This window comes from Pleurodeles waltl, chromosome 6, assembly GCF_031143425.1.
Source record: "Pleurodeles waltl isolate 20211129_DDA chromosome 6, aPleWal1.hap1.20221129, whole genome shotgun sequence".
In the NCBI taxonomy this organism is placed as follows: Eukaryota; Metazoa; Chordata; class Amphibia; order Caudata; family Salamandridae; genus Pleurodeles; species Pleurodeles waltl.
The window spans coordinates 694,884,830-694,909,601 of record NC_090445.1 but is presented as its reverse complement, the minus strand read 5'-3'; the positions used below and the strand labels follow the sequence as shown (position 1 = coordinate 694,909,601).

Below are 24,772 nucleotides of genomic sequence, written 5' to 3'. Positions count from 1 at the left end.
TCCCTTTTGACAGCCCCAGACCTTTCATTTAAATATTAATATATCACCCTTAGTAGGCATTGCTGCTTATAAGGCAGGGTGAAAGTTATTTTAAAGTAGGACAAGTCACACTTTAATGTTAAATGTGTCCTTAGAGTGAAAAGTTAACAAAATCTATTTTCACTGTAGCATAGTTGGCTATTCCATAGAAAAGCTATGGGTATAATATTAAATTTAATAATATTAATCCAAACTAGGAAACAGCTACAAATTTCATTCTTGGACTTATTGAAATATTTATTACACGCTCAATTCACTGGTGAAGTTGGATTTGTTATAAATATTTTGTAAGAGGGACTTTTAGCAAGTTACCTTTTTCTTGCTTAAATACTCTGGAAGCCCATTTGCATGAGCTTCATCTGTCACCTGGCAGCTAAATAGCGCCCTAATAAGGTCTGAAAGCTGCTCCCAGAATAGAACAAAAGCTTGGGCGTGAAGAGGTGTTCTATTCCTCTGGCAGGATGACCATCTGGGTGTGCCCAGGATCTTGATTAACTTCAAAGACTGCTATACTATCACAAGCAAATGTTAGCTGACACCTGGGTACAGCCTTTCTGTGTTCCTCTAGTGAGGCACACACCAATCCCATTGTGAGAGGAGCTGCCCCCAGTACTGGTTCAGAGTGACTACAGAGGAGAGAATGCTCATTTCCCCAGCCAGATCTCTGGGCTAGGCACATAGGCTCTGCAGAAGGGGGGAAAGTTACACCTTCTTGGATTTGGGCAGACAGGTATACTGTAGGATTGTTTGCAATAGGGTACACAGGAACCACTGCAAAAATGGGTAGGGCTACCCCTGGGTACTTGATTAGGTAGGGGCCAGGAGTCACTTCTAGTGCCAGGCATAAAAGTCACACCCAAAACAGTACTGGACCACTGGAAGACAAAAGCAGGACTGCATAAACTGTTTAGGCCTATTAGGAGACCCAAAAGGCTGGACCTGCTCCCTCTTTTACCTATGACAAAGAAGTAAACTCCAAGGGTCCATTGGCTAACTGCCTGGTAGGCTACAGGGAACAACAAGCTGCAATAAGCCATTTCTCCTGAAGAGCCCAGCTCACCAGTTTCAGGTTGACCTGCCCTAGGCCCTGGAGGTGATTTCAGCTAGAGTGAGTCTTTTTGACCCCTAAGTGCTGGTTTTGAGGTTCTGGTACCCTTTGCTTTGTCCAAGTGTACTTCTTCTACCATCCTGGGACAACTGAGAGTTAGAAACTTTGGTTGCGTTGCTGCAGGGCCAAAGATTTAAGTTTCTCCCACTCTGAGCTTTTCCTTAGCAGCAAATCCGTTTTAGTGGTAAATTCCAGAGAAAGTATTCACCCTGTTCAAATACAGCTTGCAGCCTTGCCCTGTTGGATGAATCCAACCTCTAAAAAAGTGACTAAGTCAAAACATAGAAATCTTGACCAGACAAAGATGCCAAAGGTATCCGGCACAAATTTTGAATTTCTCCCCATCTGGCTTTCCCACCAAAACTCAACAGCTTCACCAGGACCTGATCATATGGCTACCCATCCTACTCTTCTACAGTCTGCTGCCTAGCCCCGCTGAGGATTTTTTATTTCCATCTCAGAGACTGTCTGACGGTAAAACTTTTGACCTGGTTGAACCTGGTTTTTACAGCCGATCTGCACACTGTAGCATCCATCCCAGTCTAGGTACCCACCAATGAATATGCCACATACGGAGTTATGTGTTACACGTCTTTATTCAACTGCATCTAACCACAAACTCAGCATTTTAAATCTGCCTTCACTTCACCACATTCTAACATCCAAGACACCACTCTACGGAGCCTTTCAGGAGCCAAAAGGGTTCCATTCAGGGGTGGCTCCGCCATAAGGGCGGAGGAGCATTGCCCCCCTCATGCCCCCCCCAGCAGCGTCAGCTGCAAAACCTTTTAAAGGGGTGGGGCCACGGGGGTGACGTGCACTGAGGGGGAGTGCACAGCACTCCCACTGACTACACATGTATGTTTGGCTGGCTGTCTTGGGCCGGCAAAGCACACATTCGCACAGGGTTCTCTGCAGCTCAGCAATGCCGTTGCAGTCTGCCTGGGATCACCCAGCCAGGGTGCTCCTAGCCAATCCTGTCGCTGCTTAGAGCAGCATCAGGGCAGGCTGGGAGCCTGTGCCTGCGTGCAGCAATGACATGGAAGAGAGGAGTGACGCACGGAGGAGAAGGTAAGTTTAAAAAAAAATATATATTTTAATTTAAATTTATTGATTTACCCCCGTGCGCCTACCCCGCCCCCAGGAATCCCAGTGAGCCGCGACTGATTCCATCATTCACACTCACATGACACTACATCTTCCCTCTGTTAAATAAAAAAACATTTTTACAAACATACACAATCACAACTCTTTAATAAGCCTTCCTGGCACTTTGGTGACTTGTCTTGATTGTGTCTTCAGAAACTGGGAATCAGCAACAGTGCTCATGATATGCACTGGTGATGTAGGAACAACAGCAGTCTGAGGTTTTCAAATTGTCCTTTTTTAACCAGTCTCTATGTTGACATCAGTATCTGCAGAGCGCTTAGCCACATGAAATGCGAGGAACCTTGTGTAATGGATTTGCCAGGACATTGAACAGTCACCATTTGTCTTTTGCTGGTTACATCATGGAATGGCTTGGCATCAAATGGAACATCAAACTTACGTTTTCTCGGCTGACGGACGAGCACTTGATCTCCTCTTTTTAAGACAACGGGGGTCATTCTGACCCTCGTGGTCCATGACCGCCATGGGGGAGGGCGGCGGAAGCACCGCCAACAGGATGGCGGTGCTTCCTGGGCGATTCTGACCGCCGCGGTCAGAAAAGGGGAGCTGGCGGTTTCCCGCCGGTTTCCCGCTGGCCCAGGGTATCCGCCATGGCGGCGCTGCTTGCAGCACCGCCATGGGGATTCCGACCGCCTTCCCGCCAGCCTGTTTCTGGCGGTGTCCACCGCCAGAACCAGGATGGCGGGAACGGGTGCCGTGGGGCCCCTGTGGGCCCCTGCACTGCCCATGCCACTGGCCCCTGCACTGCCATGCCACTGGCATGGGCAGTGCAGGGGCCCCCTAACAGGGCCCCACAAAGATTTTCACTGTCTGCTCTGCAGACAGTGAAAATCGCGACGGGTGCCACTGCACCCGTCGCACCCCTGCAACTCCGCCGGCTCCATTCCGAGCCGGCTTCATTGTTGAAGGGGCTTTCCCGCTGGGCCGGCCGGCGGTCTTCTGGCGGTCGCCCGCCGGCCCAGCGGGAAAGCCAGAATGGCCGCCGCGGTCTTTTGACCGCGGAGCGGTCTTTCGGCGGGAACCGCTTGGCAGGTGGCGACCGCCGACCGCCGCGGTCAGAATGACCGCCAATGTCCATTGCATGTCGTCTCTTGTCAGCATAGACCTTATTTTTTTCTTTACGATCCAAGTATTTTGCACGGGTCTCTTCATCAGTTCTTGATCTAGTGTTGGTCCACTGAGGTAACTTGGTCCTCATTTCTCGCCCGAACATCAACGTTGCGGGACTTTCACCTGTGGTGGAGTGAGGAGTTTAATGATAAGCTCAAAGGGTAGAATTGAAGACTGTCTTGAAGTTGAGCTTTTCTAAAGCAGCATGCTGACCAGCTTTCTTTAGTGTACTCAAGAAAGGTTCAACAAGGCCAGTAGCCTGTGGCAAAGAGGAGTGCTCTTCTGATGCTTCACATTAAGCAGATTGAGAAAGTCTCTGTATTCTCGACTATTCAAAGGTGGGTCATTGTCAGATTTGAAAATTGCAGAAATGCCCCACGACGCAAAGATGCCATCTGATCTCTTGATGACTCTTTCCTCAGTGATAGATGAGAGATCTATTAATAGAAAGCAGGGGCATTCCTCCACAATCACCATCATTTGATATCAATTGTCAAGTAGACCAAAAAAGCTTGGGGCCTGATTTAGAACTCGGCAGACTGGGTACTCTATCACAACGAAGACGGATATCCTGTCTGCCAAAATCTAAATCCCATAGGACATAATGGGATTTAGATTTCAGTGGATGGGTTATCCATCACCGCTGTGATGGAGAACCCGTCCTCCGAGTTCTAAATAAGGGTTTTAGGGGCAGATTTATACTTTTTGCTGCAAACCTGCATTAGTGCAGGTTTGCAGCAAAAAGAATAGCGCCAGCTAGCACCATTCCTAGACTCCATATTTAAGGAATGGTGCTAGCGGGCATAAGGCCCTGTTAGCATCCTTACAAAGGATGCTAACAGGGCCTGGGAGGCATAGGGGGGACCGGGACTTGGGCACCAAAATATGGAGCTACATGGTTAAGAGGCAAATAAATTGCCTCTAAGCAGTGTAGCGCCATTTTCTGGCGCACAAGCCCCATGGACATGGCTCCTGTCTTAGTAAAGACAGGAGCCATGCCCACCAGCCCAATGGCCATGCCCAGGGGACTTTTGTCCAGCGCCTGCAGGGGCCCCCAAGTCAGGGCCCCTGAGCGGCGTTGGACAGAAAAATAAAACACCTACCCGGACTTACCTTCGGATGGGTCCCCCAACTGTGGGTGGCCTCCTGGTATGGGTAGGGGTGGGTGGGGGTGTCCCTGGGGACAGGGAAGGGCACCTGTGGGCAATTTCCATGGTCTCTGACCATGGAAATCTGCATACACGTCCCCTAACGCCTTCCCATACCCAGGTGTTAAATAATGGTGCTAAACAGGCTTAGCACCATTAATTACGGCCCTCCTCCTCCCATGTGTGATTTTTGCACGGGAGGATAAATAAGGCGATCAGGCGTTTGAGGCATTTTTTGCCCGGAACTCCTACCTTGCATCTCATTAACGCAAGGTAGGTTTTCACTGTAAAAAAATGCCACTAACTCCATAACTTTGGCGCATGACGGGTCTAGCGCCAAAGTATAAATATGGAGTTAGAATTGCGTTGAATTAGCGGTAAAAAAAATGACACTAATTCAATGCAAACAGAGTATAAATATGGGCCTTAGTCATTTGTACCAAAACGGAGCAATATGTGTAGAAAAGGTTGCAATGCACCTGCAATTCTCTTTGAGATCTAACTGATGATATCTTTTGTTTAAATCAAGGCAAGAGAAGACTTTTGCCCCATTAAATTGTGTTACCATGTCAGCAATGTGCAGAACAGGATGTTGTTTTCTTTCAATTGCCTTGTTCTCTTGACACATATCCACACAGGTGTGTACACCCCCTTTACTGTCCTTTTTGAGCACTACCACTATGGGAGAAACCCATGGCATTGGACGAGTAGAATGCTCAATTTTATCATGCTTATGTAAGGATTCAAGTTTCTTTTAAACAGCTTCTTGTAAATGAAATGCAATTCTTCTGTGTCTTTGAGCAACAGGACAGACATCTTTATTAACATGCAATTGGGTTTTCATAGCCTTAAGTTTTCCTAACCCAAGAAACAATGAAGGGAAATGACTTACTATTTCGTGATGACCATTCATTTTGCAGTTCACTGAGATCAGATCCATATCAGCAGCTGTGCTGAAACTGAGTAAACAGGCACTTGATTTAGTACCTAGAAGCATGTGAGTGGGCGCTTACCCTTTTGTGTTCTTGTGTTTCATAGTCACTACGAATTAACCTTTACTTTTCAAGGGGGGTGATGCAGTCCATGTATATACTTTGGGTTTCAATGGTATCATTCATGGCAAAGGAAATGCATTATATTTCTCCTCAGGCATTATGTTTATCAATGCTCAACTGTTGATGATGAAAAGTATGGAACAACTGTTTAATTTTAGTGTAATCTTCGGACAATATTTGAATTATGTTTGGCGCTTTTTCATGGTGACTTTTGTTTGACTGGTATTTTTCAGTCTAACCTGTGCACATTTTTCAGAGGAAAACATTGACACTGTAAATTAATTTGCTTTACTTTCACTTGATACGGATCCTGACACACTTTTCAACAATGATTTAGTTGATGATCGACTTCTTTTGGTGTCAGTTTGTCTCAACTGATGTGCTTGGTTGGCCTTGTGGGCGTGCAGGAGCATCGCTTCTGGAACGTTTGGTCAGCCATTTTGTCTTTTTGCCGTAGCTCACTTAACATTTCCTTTTACTTTACAAACCATCACAGAATGGTTCTCCTCGCCATGTTTGAAGGCCTACAGTTGTGGGTGGCACAATCGTTGCTGCAAAATCACTTGTAGCATTTGATTTACAGGTCCTGGGCACTTTACTAGGGACTTACAGGTAAATTAAATATGCCAATTGTGGGCAAGCCAGTGTCAGCATGTTTTAGAGTACAGAACACCTACACGTTTGCACTGGTCAGCAGTGGTAAAAAACACATGATCCTGCCAGCTAAAATGAAGTCAGAAAAACAGGAGGTCAGAAGGCAAAAAGTTAGGGGAAACCATGCCAAGGATGCCAGCTCTAACAGACTCCATCAACCATCTATGAGGATCTATTCCATTCATACCATCAGCCTGTCCCTGTGATATCAATGGCCTCTGGGTCATCTTTTATGCCTGCTGGAAATATGGCCTCTTTCTTGGTCTCCAATTGAAGAATGGCCTTCTACTGGGCCTCTCACCACATCAGGTATGGACACTCCTTAGGCACAGCCCCAGGCACTTCTCGTGGGGCCACTTTCAGCAGCAGTATGATGACTCTCTTTAATCGGTTGTGGTAAGCAGGTCACCTTTCCTTGTATCTGAATTGCTGTGTTTTCAGGTGTTCTTTTGTGCTTCTGTCACCTGGTTGTATCCACCTCCAGCAGTAGAGCTCCATGTTCTGGGACAAGTGGCACGCACAAGCAGTTTTCTTACACAACACTACACACTACATCGCAGTCGGTGCAATTAGATGGCAGTTTATGGATTCTCTGATTAACCCTTTTTAGTGCTATTTTTAAGTTTAACATTTACAAATTCAAATGTCTAATTCCCGTAATTGGATTCTTTCATTTTACTGTTGTTTTGTTCATTAGATTATTCTCTCTATTCATAAAGTAGTGTGGTATTTATATTGTGTTGTGTTTCTTTTTACTTTTTAACTGTTTTGGTTCTTTCAAATGCCTTACCTATTTTCTTAAGTTCAGCCTGTCTGCACTGTTCAGTAACTAAAAAGGGTTGAGCTCAGGTATAAACACTGAAAGTGTACTGGACCTAACAAGAATAGTGACATTATTACTTGTGTAGACTGCCACCTACCCCAACTAATAATCCACTTTCTCTCACAGTTCATCTGTGAGTGGAGCACCAGGGGAAGAAATATACCTTCACACAGGTGGACTCAGTGAGGGAAAATGACTGTGACAAAATGATTATACAGAATAATAAGCAGGGTCTGTGTTTTTATTGTACTACCTATGTTTCTGTTACCTTGTGATGAAGGAGTAGTGTTCTCTTTTTGCTTTACTGTCATTGCGAATGCAAATGCTGTAATAAACTATGTATCCCTTGGTTACAGAGGAAGCGAGCCGTGCTCCCGGTAACAAGCACTGTGGAGCTGAGCATGATGGTGGACAATTACAGGGTAAGCCGTCATCTCCTTGATGACAAATGTGACTAGTGGTGGCAGATGGCTGTACACTCTAACATGCTCTCTTGTCTGTACAGTACAAGATACTGGGATCTAATGAAACTGCAGTGAAGAAGGACGTCTTTGAGCTGGTTAATACTGTTAGTGCGGTATGTATGATTATCAATTAATTTTAATCCTAGCATAGGGGCTTTCCTACTTTGTCGTAAGTCAGTTTTTTTTCTTTTGGTTTTACATGAAGTCTTTGCATTCTATTTAACTTTGATTTATAAATTTAAAGAATTATATATTAATCAAATATATGAGTTGGGAAAAGTAGAGGAAAGAACGTACAGTTGTGGAGTAAGAAATGACATAAAACCAATATATGTATAATCAGCGGGAATCTAGCGGGTGTGTGTTTGCCTAGGTGGTAAAGGTTAAGAATGGAAGCCATTTCCTCAGATGTATTGTCCATATTCCCACAGACATGCTCATTATGGTGCAGTAGTATTTAGATGTTGTCTTTTCATTCCAGTAAAATGTACGAATAAGCAAGCTATCATATTGTTCTGGTTTCGTACTGTTGCATTTGCCGATGAATATTTGATATACAGCCTTTATGCAAAAAGTGAAACATTGTGCTTAATATCTTTTTCCAACACCAAACACTTTATAATGAGGTAACTTTCCAGATCTGGAAGCACTATCAGAATGTATTAAAGTGATCTGTAACTCCAGTATATTATCGATTTCTCCCTATGCCACAACAGCCTTTTGATGTGAAATGTGTTACATTGCCCACGTTCTTTCTATGTGATCTGTGTGCCTCCACTTTAATATTCTTTTATGAAGTACATATGTGGCAATAGCTAGCATCCTGTACATAGAGGTCAAGATACTCAACCAGCTCCTCAGTTGGCTTATCAGTCAATGCATTATTTCAGTACGATAAGCCCCTTAAGAAATGACTGACTGTCAAACTGACACAGTAAACCATATTCACCACTTGAGGTAGTAGACAACTGTGACTTAACAAAGCCTAAACACATGAGGCGTGATGTCTCCTCCTTTCCTGATCTGTGGTATTCCTTCCTGTTAGACTAGCCTGTCCTACCTCATGAGTCAAGGGTATACCATTCTCTTTTAATGGCGTCCTATAAGTAGGATCTAGCCCAAAGTCTGTAGCACAATTGGTTAGATGAGATGTATTTGGGGAGCCGGTAAAAATATACCCTGTGAGAGGCACTCTGTAGGGTTCAGTCCATCGACACAAGATCTTGGACCAGATGTACGAAATAATTTAGCATTTCTTAACGGACTGAATCACAGTTTGGTCCACTAAGAAATTCTAAATTGCTTTTTTGGATGTACAAAGGCCAATAGGGAATCACAAAATGCAATGTTTACCCAGTAGATGTCTCATTTTGTGACTCCCAAGTTGGAAATCGCAAATTATTTGCCATTTCCAAAGCACACGTACAAAGCATTTTCTAAATGTGAAATGGGGATTTAGAAAACTCTATTATTCAGCTCCATGTTGATGGTAACCATGTGCAGGTTTAACAAATGCATTCAAAATGCATTTTTAAAGTGCCATGTAGCTCACAAATGGCCCTAGGGCATTTGGGCGCTTTACATGTGCACCACTTTTTTGTGGTGCATTAAGGGGGGGAGGGCACAGGCCCCTAGGCACCCTCGGGTTTGCATTTCCTAATTCGTGATTTCCTGTTAGTAATAGGACCAAAGGAATGAATGGTGTAGCATTTCTCAAATAGAGTTTTCCTATAGAAATTCCTTGTCTGTAGGAATCGCTATTAAGAAGAAATCTCTTTTTGTATATTCCATTTTGCATTTCCTGAATAGCGATTTCTTATTTAGGAAGTGCAAAATAGGACATTTCGTACATCTGTTCTGTTATTCCTTTTCAGTGGTGGTCATTTACTTGGCTAGCAGTCCAGTAGTCTTCTCCTATAGGGCTTAAGGGTATCCTAGCAAATGAATGTCCTACAGCTACAGATATATCCTGGCAGACCACTTCAATTGGTTAATGGCCAACCAACACATAAGCCAGTGAATTAGTATTGTGCACCCATCTCATTGGATGTTATATCACACAGAGGCCCATATTTATACCTTTTAGCGCCGCATTTGCGTCAAAAAGCGACACAAATGCGGTGCTAAAAAAGTATAATTACGGCCCAGAGTGTCTTCACCGTGCTACCAATGGCTTTCCAGAGCCACTGGGGGCTGGACCATTGGGTCAGCAGCACCAGTGATCTTGCCAATCACCACTCACAGTCAGTCAGACAAATTACTAAAGGGCCTCCCCCCACCTCCTCACCGTCCATTTTCAATTTCTCCTCTTTCCCTTGGCGCTGCGTCCCCGCGGCTCCTCCCGCCTTCCCCCACCTCCTCACCGTCCATTTTCAATTTCTCCTCTTTCCCTTGCCACTGCGTCCCCGCGGCCCCTCCCGCCTCCCCCCACCTCCTCACCATCCATTTTCAATTTCTCCTCTCTCCCTTGCCTACTGGCAGATTTTTATAAGACCTATGTTGGCCTATTAATACCAATACCAAAATCCATATTTATTTATTAATTTTTTTTCTTTATTATTATTTTTTATTTAATTAAATTATCTCCTCTCCATCCCCCTGCGCACGTGTGCCACCACGCCCCTTCTGTTAAGTGCGAGTTGCGACTGTCATTTTGGCATTTTAAATACTGCATTTGCGATTTGCTGAAATAAGGATACTTTTGCTGGCACCATCTGATTGCAGTTTCCGTCATTTTCAATGGTGAAATTGGCTTTGTGAATCTTCATATTTGGGGTGACCCTGAGAGATTTCTTCGAGACTTTGGGTTTGTCCTGGGTATGCTGTCTGATTTTTCTATTGATTTTTATTCTTGGAAAATGTCTTTGTTAATTTTTGTTAATCAACAATGACAATGAAAAACAAAGTGCAACATCAGTTATGCTGATTTTGATTGTATGCATAATGAAAACAGCTCATCCCGCCCCATCCCATTCGCCTGCCCTCTTTAAGTACAAAGAGAAAAACCCAACATATCACATTTTTTTTGGTATATACCCTCCCCTCCCCTATCCTCAACAACAAGCCACCCTTCACTTTGCAAAGAGGAGGGCCAATGTCACACATTTCCTGAATCTTGCTTCAACCTCCCCCGTGTGCCCTAAAAGAACCAAGAGAGGGGTGAGTGTCAGATTTTGACCTATCATTGCAGCCAGCACTGTTGAAACTTCTCCCCACAAAGCCTGCATTGGCCCACATGCCCATGCAAGGTGAGGAAAATCTGGCCTAACCATTCTACACCTGCCACATTTGTCACCTGGGCAGAACCAGTAGTGGTATTCTGTGGAGAAACCTATATTGAATACTGCAGACTCTACTGCTAGAAGCAATCCTCCCTGTTTGTACACAACAGTATTTCCATTGATCATCTGGAAGGGTGGATGCTATATCCACTTCCCACTGGTCTTGGGCCTGTCCCAAATCATAAGGCGCCTCAGTTTACACTGCATGATATAAGAGGGAACTAAATATTTTGGCGTTTCAACCTGTAGTAAGGTATGGAGGATATCTAAACTCAGAGGTTCATGAGGGAAGTCCTGGGTGACAGCTTTCACATTATATCGTCGTCTAGTATACAGAAAGATGCATAATGGGGATGGCAACCCTCCACTAAAAAAATCAGTGCGGGATCCCCCCAATGTTGAAATACACGTTTCTGGAGTAATTGTCTGCAGGCATTCTCATATGTGACCGGTAGTAGTGGATGATAATGGAGCAGAAAAAGAGGGGAATATAGCAATGGTTTACCTAGTTTTTGGGCCAGCCTATTCCACATATTAGAGGTACCTGTGGCCGTGGAGTCGACTAATGCGGTTGAAGCCGGTAATGACCCCAAGTGTGAGGATGGGGGAACAGGGGCCATATATCCCTGCTATGCAGTCAAATGTGGAAGGAATGGAGTAGGTCTGTACCAATAGATGGCATAATGGTCTTGGGTGCGCAATTAGTACAGCTCCATAGCTGGTGCCTCGACCCCTCCCTTAGGGAATGGGAGTCTTAAGCGACTAGAAGAAGGAGCGTCTCAGTGGGAGAGGTGGGTTAAGGATAAGATATAAAAATGTAGGTAATATGATCATTTTCATTAGTGCAATATGACCAGCAAGTGACAGAGGCAGGGAAAGCCAGCGACTATTACTTTCAGTAATCATGGATAGTGCTGTGCTATAGTTTGCCCTGATAATTTCCTCTCTGCCCCTGAAGATTACCACCCCCAGATATTTAGGTTCAAAGTGACACAACTGCAGAGGGAAGTCTGGGATGGAAGGTTGCATGGCTTGTGGGAGAGGGAAGAGGAGGGACTTTTCCTAGTTAAACTGCACAATGGATAGCTCCCCAAATCAGAAAAATTCTCAGAGGACATTATCTGTGTATCTCTCAAAAAAGGGTTAATGTTGTCCTCATATAGTGAAACTAAACAAATGCCTGGATGGGTAACAAAGTGTATAATCCCAATGGCTCTGGCATAGTTTGGCTGCCAGTGGCCCTATTGCTAGAGCAAAAACTAGCAGTGAGTGAGGACAACCCTGTCATGTGCCCCTGGTAATACTCAGGGGAGAGGAGACTGAACTATTGATCCTAAATCTTGCTACCAGTTGTGAGTGTAGAAGGGCAATCCAGGATATGAATTAATTGGGGAGTCCCATCCGGTGGAGGAGTCATTAAGAAATCCCACTCAAGGGATTCAAAGGCTTTTGGGCATCCAGAAAAGCTGCCACTGTTGCAAAAACCGTATCAATGTCTTGCATCAAAGCAAATAATGTCCTTAGATTATGGGACATGGACTGCCAGCGTATAAAACCTGACTGGTCAGGCCTTACTAAGAACGGCATGAGAAGGGAGAGTTGGTTAGCAAATATTTTAGCTAATCTTTTAACATTACAGTTAATTAGAGACAATGACCTATAAAATTCACACATATCAGGTGACTTACCCGGCTTAAGCAGGACAATGATCATAGCCTCATGCATAGAGGGGGATGTAGGCTATTCATCTTCACCTTCTGAAATATGGATTTTGGTATTGGTATTAATAGGCCAACATAGGTCTTATAAAAATCTGCCAGTAGGCCATCGGGCCCTGGAGCCTTACGGGCTTGCAGTTGCATGAACGACTCTCTAATTTCCTTATCAGTGAAATTATGGGCAAGGAAGTGTCACTCAGCCAGCCCAGAGCTACGTCATCTAGATAGGAGTCAGTGCCCGTGAGTTCTGATCTGCGAGATGTATAGAGAAAGCCATAAAATAGTGATCTCCATCGTACCCCTATAGAGTAGCCTATCTTCACCCTGCACCTTAAGAATGCCATTGGCAGAGGGTGGTTTCTGGGTCATGCAAGGCAGGGTACACCCTGGGCACTCGCCTACCCCCTATGCTCCAGCCTTGGCATATTTACCTCAATAGAGGCATTCCCTTTTGGCAGTTTCCTGAAACTCAGAGAGGGTTGTTCTAATTTGCTGGGATAAATTAGGATCACCTGCATCACCCAGCTGTGCCTCGAGTCATTTAAGTTCTCCCTCAAGTTGGCTCAAGTGGTTGTGCATTGAGCGCAACAGTCTCTCACTCTTTGCAAGGCACATTCCACAGATTGTGACTTTGAAGGCCACCCATACAGAGCCCATCACAGGCACGGAATCAGTGTTTCTCTTGAAAAAATCAACAATCTCATGTCATAGCTTCTTGTGAAAGGGAACATCCCGGAGCATGGTAGGGGAGAGTAGCCATGTCAAACTCTCTGGAGCCCAGGTAGGTAGTTGCAACACCATTAAGGCAGAAGAGTGATCTGAATATGTATGCAAGATAAGAGACTTCATGGATCCATAACCGCACCCCCATGGAGACAAGCCAATAGTCCAGGCATGACCAGCTGTTGTGCACCCCTGAATAAAATGTGCCCTCCTTGTCAGAGGGAGGACAACATCTAATAAATCATGATCCTCCATGATATCTTGTGTATGACAAGCCGCAGCATTGTGGGAAGTGGATTGGATATGAGATTGGTCGATGGCTGTGTTCAGGGCAACATTTAAATCATCCCCCCATAGAATGAGGGATGAGCCTTTATCTGTAATTTGCCTGCAAAGACAGCCAAAGAATGTGGGATTGTCTGTGTTTGGGGCCATAGCAATTCAGTAGCATGATAGCATACAAATTCAGTCTATCCCACATAATCGAGTAACGGCCTTGAGTATGGTTTAGTGATCTCTGTGGAACATATAGCACCCCTCTGCGAATGAGTGTAACAGTACCTCTTGTTTAAGAGGAGTATGTGGAGAATTGCCTATGAAAAGCCCAGCATGCAGAGAATGACGCACTGGAAGACTCGATCAGGTGTGTTTCTAGCAAGAAGGCTATGTGAATGCTATGCCAGTCCAAATATGATAAGATATGTCTGCGCTTTCACAGATTGCCAAGATTTCTCACCTTCCATGTGAGGCATTTATATTTTGTGTGAGAGGAAGTTATCTGTGCAGCAGTCCTAGTGGTAATAGGTTTTTAAGGATTGGATCAATGCAGCAAGTGGAAACGTAGGAAGGCACATGATGAGACCAATGCAGTATCAGCATGATGCAGCAGTGAACACAACAGAACCTATCAAACAGTCCCACTTCCCCCCTCCACCCACACTGATGGCCCAAACCTGCCAGGTATACGTATCCCTCCCCATCAAACCTACTAAAAGCTGCAGGCGCGGAAGAAGCCATACCAGTGCTTTGGTGGGAATACCATCAGTATGCAGCTTAATGTAAAGAGATAAAGGAGAAGAATAAGAACAGTGATGAAAAAAGAATAATAAAAGGAAGAGAAAAAGAGCAACAGGCAATAGGATCACACAAGTGTATCAGAGGAGCCCTCAATGGTAAAATAAGGAACAAAGAAAATTATACAAACTCAATATCAACTGTCTAAACCGGGGGTAACCTGTAGAGGAAGCCCCGGGGGCTAGGCGGGGTCATCCTCATGTACATAAGGTGTCCAGGAAGGTCCTGTATCCCAGTATCGTCTCACCTAGCTTGGTATGCCTAGATATGGAGACATAGAAGCAGTGATCAGGTCACATGTGTATATCAAAGTAAATGGCAAGCCAACAGCTGACATCAACCATGAACATCTGCCGAATTAGGTGATAGCAGTGTAGAGATGGTGTCTCAGCTCACATCTGATGTTGGCGCGGAGGACCTGGACGGGGTGGCAAGTGGCATAATCAGAGAGGTGCAGATAGAGTGTCGGCACAGGAACTCTGTAACTAGTTGAGGGCTGGTGAAGGAATAATCCTTGCCCTGGACAAAAACACAAAGGCGGGCTGCATAGAGCATTGCGTAAGGGATGGCGGCCTGTCTCAGTTTCTGTTTAACTGGTATAATTGTTCTCCTCTCTTCCTGGACTGCAATGGTGAAATCAGAGTAGGTGGTCACCTCATTGCCATCAAATTGCAGAGTTTGTTTTTCTCTCACCAGGCACAGGGCGGTGTCGCAATCTCTATATTTTGGCAGGCTAGCAATAATTGGTTACACAGGACCCCTGGGGGAGGATGAGCCAGCAGCCAACAGTACACAGTGGGCATGCTCAACTATGAGTAGTTTAGAGAAGGAGTCTGCACCAAAGAGGATGGTATGGAGCCGCTCAATGTAGTCATCAATTTTGCCTGTGTTTGTTGATTCTGGCAATAAAATGCTCAGGTTATTGCGGCGAGATCTCACTTCCAGGTTCTCATTCTTTGCGCACTTGCATTTCAGGACTTTTTCCTTGTTGAGTAATTGGTCACCATGGGACAATCCCATGTTATCTACTGTGGAGAGGCATTGTTCTGCTTCTTTGATGCACACATCTTGTTTGTCTAGCTTGTGCGTTATGGAATCCATTCTACTACACACAGTGTTCATTTTAGTTTTGATGGATGTTAAACTCTGCTGCATGGCCACCAATAATGTTTTCATATCTACTGCATCACTCCGCAGTCACCACCATGCCAGGTTGGTGAGGCAGATCACGTCTTTAGAAGCACAAGGAGCCTATGCCAAGGATCAGGGACAATTGCCATGTGGTGACTTCCCTCTCAATATCAATAAGTAGTAGTGACTCTCCAGGAATAGAGGGGTTTGTGCTTGGGGCAACTCAGGAAGTGGTACATACTGTATTGTAAATAGTTTGGGGTTTAGTGATGATGTAATCATCAGAGGGTGGATTTTGTGGATGTTATTTCACATTTAAATTATATCTTTGTATTAACATAGTATGTGAAACAAAATCGTTCCTATGTGTTTTCTGGCTAGGTCTCAGTTACACCTCAACTCCATCTTTGTAAATATGGCTGCTATTTCATAATGTTTATTGTGTGATTACATTTCACTTGACACCATACACAGCAAGATGTGCGTTGTTTATTTTGTGTGACATGTTGTTTTCGAAGAAACCACTGAGGAAGCATTTTTTGTTATTTTCCAAGGCTCTTCCTGCTCACACTGTATTGCATTCATTCATGGATCTTTCCAATGTTTAATGTGATATCTTTGTTCTGCAACCTCCGATGACATTAGGTCAGAAGGGACAAATCAATAGTCATGTGGTGGGTTAGTGTTAAGTTGGTAGGACTATGTAACATTTTCAAATACTTTATTGTGATTTGACAAAATAAGGATGCTTTTGCTCGCACCATGCTAACTTTGCAGTTTCCATTATTTTCTATGGTGAAATTGGTTATGTAAACCCTCAGATTTGGGTGTGAGCCACAGAGACGCCTTCTGAGACTTTGGTTTTCTATCAGGGATGCTGTCCGATTTTCTGTGTCGCCTGTTCCCTCCAGACTTTGCTTATTAATTCCTCATTCCTGTAACTGATAGCCCTTGTGGCAAATATCTGTGTACCATGACTGATTCAATGAATACATTAGCACTTCTTTATTTCCTGTATTGCACTTGAAATTTTAATAAACCTTCACAGTCTTTTCTAAATTTCTCATCTCAAAATCCCTTTTTGAGTCAATATTGTCTTACTGACTGTATTTTGAAAAGCTGTTTGGAATCTTGTCTCCAGGGACACATTAACTCATAGCCCTTGAGGGCAACACTGCCCCTGACCTCCGAAATTGTGTGCCACTGTCATACAGATTATCTAAGAGCTAGCACATCCAAAACATCGATGGTGACATTACACGCCACCTCTCCATTGATATTTTTAAATGACTGTTATGGATTCAGTATCACATTTTTCTCTGTATATGTGTTGTTATTTAATGGTGTTGCGTTCTTAAGTCAATCAATCAATCAATCAATCAGTGTATTTGTAGAGCGCACTACCACCTGTGAGGGTCTCAAGGCACTCAAGGGGGGAGGATGCTACTGCTGCTCAAATAGCCATGTTTTGAGACGCTTCCTGAAAGTCAGCTGGTCTTCGGTCTGTCGTAGGGGAAAGGGAAGGGTGTTCCAGGTCTTGGCGGCGAGGTGGGAGAAGGATCTGCCTCCGGTAGTCGCTCTTTGGATGCGGGGGACGGTGGCGAGGGCAAGGTCGGCTGAGCGGATTTGTCGGGACGGGGTGTAGAAGGTGAGTCGTCTGTTGAGGTAGGCTGGACCAGTGTTGTGGAGTGCCTTGTGTGCGTGGGTGAGGAGCTTGAAGGTTATCCTTTTGTTGACGGGGAGTCAGTGTAGGTCTCTCAGAAGGGGAGTGATGTGGCTGTTGCTGTGGGCATCGAGGATCAGGCGTGCGGAGGCGTTTTGTATGCGTTGCAGTCGTTTGAGGAGTTTGGTCAGGGCTCATGCGTAGAGGGTGTTTCCGTAGTCAAGTTTGCTGCTGATGAGGGCTTGGGTGACTGTTCTCCTTGTATCTGTGGGGATCCATCTGTAGATCTTGCAGAGCATGCAGAGGGTGTTGAAGCAGGCTGAGGAGACAGCGATGACTTGCTTGGTCATGGAGAGTGTTGAGTCGAGGATGATGCCCAGGTTGCGTGCGTGGTTGGTGGGTGTTGGGGCTGCTCCCAGAGCAGTCGGCCACCAGGAGTAGTCCCAGGCTGAGGGGTTGGCGCCGAAGATGAGGACCTCTGTCATATCCGAGTTCAACTTCAGTTTGCTGTTCCTCATCCATTCGGCGAAGGCCTTCATTCCTTTGTGGAGGTTGGATTTGGCGGTGAGGGGGTCCTTGGTGAGGGAGAGGATCAGTTGGGTGTCGTCAGAGTAGGAGATGATGTTAAGGTTGTGCAGCCGGGCGACGCGGGTGAGCGGGTGCCATGTAGACATTGAAAAGTGTAGGGCTGAGGGACGAACCCTGGGGAACGCCGCAGATGATCTTGGAGGCTTCAGAACAGAACGGGGGAGGCAGACGCTCTGGGTTCTGCCGGAGAGGAAGGAGGTGGTCCACTCCAGAGCTTTGTCCCGGATCTCTGCGTTGTGGAGGTGTGTGCGTAGGATATGGTGGCAGACGGTGTCGAAGGCGGCCGAGAGGTCCAGGAGGATGAGGGCCATGGTTTTGCCGTTGTCAAGCAGGGCCCTGATGTCGTCGGTGGCGGCGATGAGGGCGGGGGTCCGGACTATGGTTGCTGCAGAACCCTGACTGGGATGAGTCCAGGATGTTGTTTTCTTCGAGGTAGTGGGTCAGTTGGCTGTTGACGAACTACTCTATGACCTTGGCTGGGAATGGGAGCAGGGAGATGGGGCGGAAGTTCTTGAGGTCTCTTGGGTTTGCCATGGGTTTCTTGAGTAGGGGTTTGATCTCAGCATGCTTCCAGCTCTCGGGGTAGGTCGCGGTCTCGAAGGAGGTGTTGATGACTTTGCGGAGGTGGGGTGCGATGGTGGCACTTGGTTCGTTAAAGATGTGGTGCGGGCATGGGTCTGACGGAGATCCAGAGTGGATGGTGCCCATGGTTTTGATTGTGTCGTCTTCATTCACTTTGGCCCAGACGACCAGGGGGTCGTAGTTGAAAGTGGGTGGAGAGTCTGAGGAGTTGGTGATTGGCGGGGAGGTCTGGCTGTTGAAGCTGTCATGGATGTCTGTGATCTTGTGGTGGAAGAAGGCGGTGAGGGAGTTGCACAGGTCTTGTGAAGGTGGGATGTCGTTTGTGCTGGAGCTTAAGTCCTGTTACTTTCAATAGAAGTGAATCTTCATCATAACTACACAATAGTTATTGCCATTGCATGATATATAGTACATATACAGATATTTAGAGTGCAATATGTTATTTATTACCAATGCTGAGTGTTGGGAGAGGCCATGACTCACGAGAGGCAAAGCGTCGACTGAGTCATGATGCCTCCCCCCTCCCTCCCTGCGTTTATGGTGCTGGAGCATTTTCATCCTTTGCAGGAATCTGTATTCATCAAGGCGGATGGATATTTCGACCCAGAAAGTGGTGTTGTAGAACCACTAACACAGTTTCAATACAGACACAATCAAAATAAACACGTGACCCTGGAAGGAAAACTCCACCCAGGAATAAAGTTAAGGGATTTATTACAAACACAAGCTCACCTTCATGTAGACTATTCACAATACCAAAATATAAAGATACATAAACACTAAGGGTTGTCCAAGGCAACAAAATAAGTTTATGCGAACTAACATTAACAAAACTAAGCCTTTCAATTAGGACAATACATAGCATTAAAAGAAATATCTGAGATACAGATATTATGCAATGCTCAGCATTATCAATCATCAGTCAATTCAATTTAGCAGAGTCACAATTTGTCTGGGCAATGGAAAACCTACAACTTTCCAAATTAGGGAAATACATGTGTGGGATAAACACATGCGGGCAAAAGACAAAAGCAAAAAGGGATAAAAATAATTTGGAAAAGGTAATCTTGGGCTATGGGTTACCAACTAAGTAAAAATAAAAGGAAGAAATAAGGGAAAAACGTAAGCATGACAGAAGATCAATCAAGAGTCTTCTAAAAGGGGAATAACATTTCTAAGTATCAAAGGGCATTTCAAAGGGCAGAAGGAGAGTGGAAGATACCTCTCCAAAGGGCTCAGCATTCAGGGACTCTTCATCAGCAAAGCATCTACAAGCATCAGAACAGCCTCTGTGAACTGAGGAGTTCTGATTCTTCTTCTTCTCAAGTCCAAATGGTCACTGGCATATCAAAAAGGCACAAACATTCTGATTCGCCAAGGGTATCAGTCCAGTTTACGTTGAAGGGGGGCATTATCCAATAATAACCAATCGCATGATTCCAAGTTATAACACACTCTTCCTTTCCCAAGCTTTCCATGAGAGCATCTTCCGTCCAAGTGAATCCACACAAATTTGAAATATTTGTTTATGAAATCAGTCCATGTTACTCAATGTTGTATTCCAAGAGCTGATAAAATACATTATCTCTATGCTCAAACAATGGGGTCTATTGCCAAAATCTAGTCTTCTCATAGGAACGTAACCTACAAGAAAGTTCACATTAGGAAATTAATCAGTATTCTACCGCGATCACAGAAATGCAAACTCTGCAGGCCTCACTTATGCTAAGGCAAGAAACATGAAATTACATTCAATATATACATGTAATCCGCAAACGTATAAATTCAGCATTAATAAAACTACATTAACATGAATAATACATTTTTTTCAAATGAAAAGACTTTATTAATGCATTTCATTTAGTACAACTGAGAAGTGCATTTCTCTCATTTTGTAACGCATTTTAAACTCATTAATCATTAGAAATTCAATACCATTTTGATATGTACTGTTAGTCTAAAATCTAAATTACATTATAGCATCAATTTTATCCTCTAATGTGTAATTTAATCACAATACCACCTAAGTTGAACTCTGAAATACAAGCAATTGCACATTAATATTGCGTGTCAGTACAACGTCTACATTTAGCTATTAATACTGGGATTAACAAAGGGCATAAGCTGTTGAAATGTTGAGGATCTTTATGACACGAGGGGCTCTACAACAGTTTAGACTACACCAGTCCCCCCCTTTGTTTGAAACTAAGCCATCTTAAATTACTCCCACTCTCATTTTCAATGAGAAAGCCCAAAATGTCAGAGGTTTATTTCAGGTAAGATCTTCTGAAATCCTCTAACTGCTTGATGTTACTGTAGTACAGGCTTCTCCTAGTCTCAATTTCTATCTCCTCTTTTCTCTGTCTACTCCTGGATCTTTTCTCCTACAGTTTCTTGTATAACTTGTAAAATCCAACTGCAACTAGGGCAGACAAGACCATGATCAATAGGGGTCTCAAAATGGTTCCCAAAATACCTTTTCCCCATTACCAAACTATCTACCAGTGGCTGTAAATCATTACCTATAGCTTCCCATCCACCTGTTGTGGTTAATCTTTTCAAGTCAGTCATATCAGTAATATATTTTCTTATCTCCTTAATATTGTCAAGTGTGTATGTCCAACATTGTTGCTCATGTAGCATTTTGCAAACTCTGCCTTCCTTTGCGAGTAATATGTTTAAAGCAAGAAGATTTCGCAAGACCATTGATTTAATAGATTCCATCTCTGTGTCCATTAACAATATGGCACCTGTGCTGTCTGTAGATCACTTATTCATTATCATTGACAACTTTCTAATCCTGATGTCATTCAGGATCATACCTACGGATGGAATTAAGGCCCCAAAAATATCTCCTACAACCTCTGAACTACTTACTCCACTTTTGACTCTGGAGTTTGGTTTCTCACTTCAAATTGGATCATTAAAATGTTCCACATGATAAATCTTTGGAAAAACTACTCCCAGGTAACATGTACCATACCAGCCTTTTGGCAGCTTGTAATAAGCATTCTTCCCACATATGAAATAAACATCTGGTGTTGCGGGGTCTTGACCATTCAGCATGAAATTCCAAAAACTTTTAAACAAAAAATACATGTCTACATTCACTAGTACCTACAAAATGTATGTCAGTCTTTGATCTAGGCCTATATATTCACAGATTCCCTACACGTTGCCAATCAGTATCCAGGAATCCTTGACTTCCAGCCACTGAATGTGTTGTTTCTTTTTCCCAAATATGTAAAAATACTCCTTTTTCTATTTTGTCCTTCATATCCCTTCTTCTCTCCTCAACTTTTCCAATCAATTCCTTCTCTACTGGGCTAAGAATGCAGACAGAATTATTTTTGTGTGCATATACTCTTCCAAATGTAAATGTAGGTTAAAAGAAACCTCCTATGTAACCAATGTTCTTTGCCTTTGAAATGCTACTCAAGTATTTCATAATGGGAACAATTTTAAATGACAAATCATAGTTTGAATAAAAAAATATTGATAATACTCTTCCTGATAAAACAATGTTAGTAACAGACTACAGGAAATTCCATAAGTTAAGGGTAAATGATGATAAGTAATTCCCTCACTTACTGATGAAGGCAACTGCGTACACACATAGCAGTCCCTAACTTACATGGTCTCCACATACTCATACAACAATTTGTAATACACATTTGCTGATAACTCTCCTCTAGCACCATCAGGGCATAAGTATTTCTCATCAGTGTAAAAAGAATTTTGATGTACAAAGGAAGTTCTAAATTTGAAGCAAGTGTGGGTGCAATTGTTTCTGAATCTTTTGCTGTAGGCAAACTCAATCCTATAAGCATTAATATGATCACAATAACTTTAACTACTGTTAAACCTACGCAAATGTATCTACACTTACTACTATTTCGAATCAAATCCATGAGTTCTCTAAAGCCATACCAAAAAGTCTGAATTCAAAAATCAAAAAATGTAAAATGGCTTGTTTTATCACTCTCTCTTTTCAGTCCTTTTTATTTGTGAGCAAAGTAATCAAAAATAGTCTTTTTCAAAATGTAATTATTCACAAAGTTTGTTTATCTTCTAGAAAGTTCATGAAGCATTTCTTCTACTTGCAAATCTTCAAAACTTCTAAAAAATATTTCAAATGTCTCTAATAAAGGCATAGTTTGCAATCACTAATAATTATTTCCAAAGCATAATGTCTCTGTTCATCAATTGGCAATGAGATTTCAAAGTTCAGCACCAATGCAATGTCAATCTCAAGAATGCCGAACTGGATTTGGATTGCTAGCACAAAAGGTGAGAAACTCCTGCTCCCAATAATCAGCTGAGAAATATGTCAATTCAGGTGCTAAGTAGTTTTGGTTTGGTACTCTTTTTCTCTTTGACCTTCTATTTACTCAACTTTCTGCATCACTGTCACTTTAGCTTCACTCTTCTGTTTCTAAGGCTCAGTTTTCTCTTTAGGCCAATTGTCTCAGGGTAAAACTCTTTTATCTAACACGACTGGTGTTTTGTCTGCGTCTGAGCTTGCATCAGTCAACTGATTCTGTCTTGACCCTTCTGTACCATTCACTGTTGTCAACTCGCTCAGAACTCCATCAGGCCGAGTCTGTGCTGAGACATCCCTTTGTCCATTCCCAACAGCTTGGCTAACCGTATACCTTTGACTCACTGTAAGCAACCCTTCTGGAACAGGCCCTGTTTCATCAAGGGGTCCTGGAACTTTACAAGTGTGGCTTGTGTATACCCAGTTCAGGAGACCAGCACACTTTACAGCTGTAGTTGTCATGAGAACCACTTGGTGAGGGCCTTTCCAACATGGTTCTAAACATGTTTTTCTTACATGCTTCTTTATCATGACCCAGTTCCTGCTGCAGTTGAGCTGTTGCTTCTCCAACCTGATGAGACAAAGAATGCACCACGTTAGCCAGTTCTATGCAATAATCCAGCACCAAGTCATCTGTAATGTTCACAAGCGCATTTGTAGGTACTGCTGGCAATCTCTTAGCTCGTCTCATGATAATTTCATGAGGCGACAAGCCTGTCTTCTTGTCAGGGGTGCTGGACATATTCATCAAAAGAAGAGTCAATGCATCTGGCCATTTCAGTGTTGTGGATGCACATACTTTTGCCAATCTGGACTTCAAAGTTCTATTAATCTGTTCTACCAGACCTGAGCCTCTGGTCTATACTGTAGTTGCAATGCAGTCTTCGCTCAACTTGTAATGGTGCACAAAACATTTTTAAGACCTCACTGTTGGAATGTGTTCCTGGTTGTGACTCAGGAAACCAAAATGCGGTATCAACTCTCCAAGTAACAACTTTGCCACTGTGAGACTATCATTTCTTTTAGTGGGATAAACTCCCACCCAATGGGCAAATATGCATACAATGACCAAGACATATCTAAGGGCCAGATGTAGGAAAAATCCAATTTGCGAGTTGCAAATTGCGAGTCCTTCCGACTCGCAATTTACAACTCGCAAATTGGTATGCAGAACGGTGTCTCAGACACCGTCTGCAACTCGCTATGGGGTCGCAATGACCCACCTCATTAATATTCATGAGGTGGTTTGCTAATTGCGGCCCCATAGCGAGTCTAGGCACTCGAAAACATGGAGGCCTGCTGTCGTCAGCAGACCTCCATGTTCGTGACTGCTTTCAATAAAGCAGTTTTTTTTTTTAAGTGTAGCCCGTTTTCCTTAAAAGAAAACGAGCTTCACTTAAAAAAAAAAAAACGAAACCTTTAGTTTCGGTATTTTTTCAGGGCAGGCAGTGGTCCCTTGGACCACTACCTGCCCTGAAAAAAATGTTTTGGGTCCATTCACAAACTGGAGGGGGTCCCATGGGGACCCCTTCCAATTTGCGAGTGGGTTACCATCCACTTGAAGTGGATGGTAACTGCGATACCCTTGATGGTATTGCATTCCACTCCGAATCGCAAATAGGAAGGGAACACCCCTTCCTATTTGCGATTCTGAAATGCATATTGCGAGTCGGTCCCGACTTGCAATATGCATTTCTGCATAGCAAAGAGGCATTTGCGCCTCGCAAACGGCGATTTTCGCCGTTTGCGACGCGCAAATCCTTTGCTACATCTGGCCCGTCATCCTTTGCACACTGGTAGCTCGATAAACTCCAACTGCATTCTGTTAAATGGTCCTCCCAACCTATCTATGTGACTTAGGGGGTTCTTATGACCCCGGCGGTCTGTTTAATGTGGCAGTAGTACCACTAACAGGTTGGCAGTACATACCGACACATTATGGAATTGGCAGGTTGGCTGAAGCCAACCTGCCAATGTACCACACTGACCGCCATGGTGGTAGCAGCCGCCGGGCTGGAGATAACAATTTCCAACCCAGCGGCTGCTGCTGTCCCGCCTGCGGCATTATGACCCTGCCTACCGCCATAGTTTTCGTGGAGTTCGTAACACCATGAAAACCA

At 43.9% G+C, this 24,772-nt stretch overlaps 1 protein-coding gene across 1 annotated transcript in view; it reads left to right on the top strand.

Moving 5' to 3' along the window:
* LOC138300177 (disintegrin and metalloproteinase domain-containing protein 9-like) overlaps positions 1-24,772 on the top strand; it is a 587,087-nt gene that overhangs the window by 132,635 nt on the left and 429,680 nt on the right. Inside the window, exons 7-8 of the mRNA XM_069239149.1 lie at positions 7,464-7,529; positions 7,613-7,684. Of these exons, the coding sequence (XP_069095250.1) occupies positions 7,464-7,529; positions 7,613-7,684 (138 nt within the window). The remainder of the gene's footprint in view (positions 1-7,463; positions 7,530-7,612; positions 7,685-24,772) is intronic.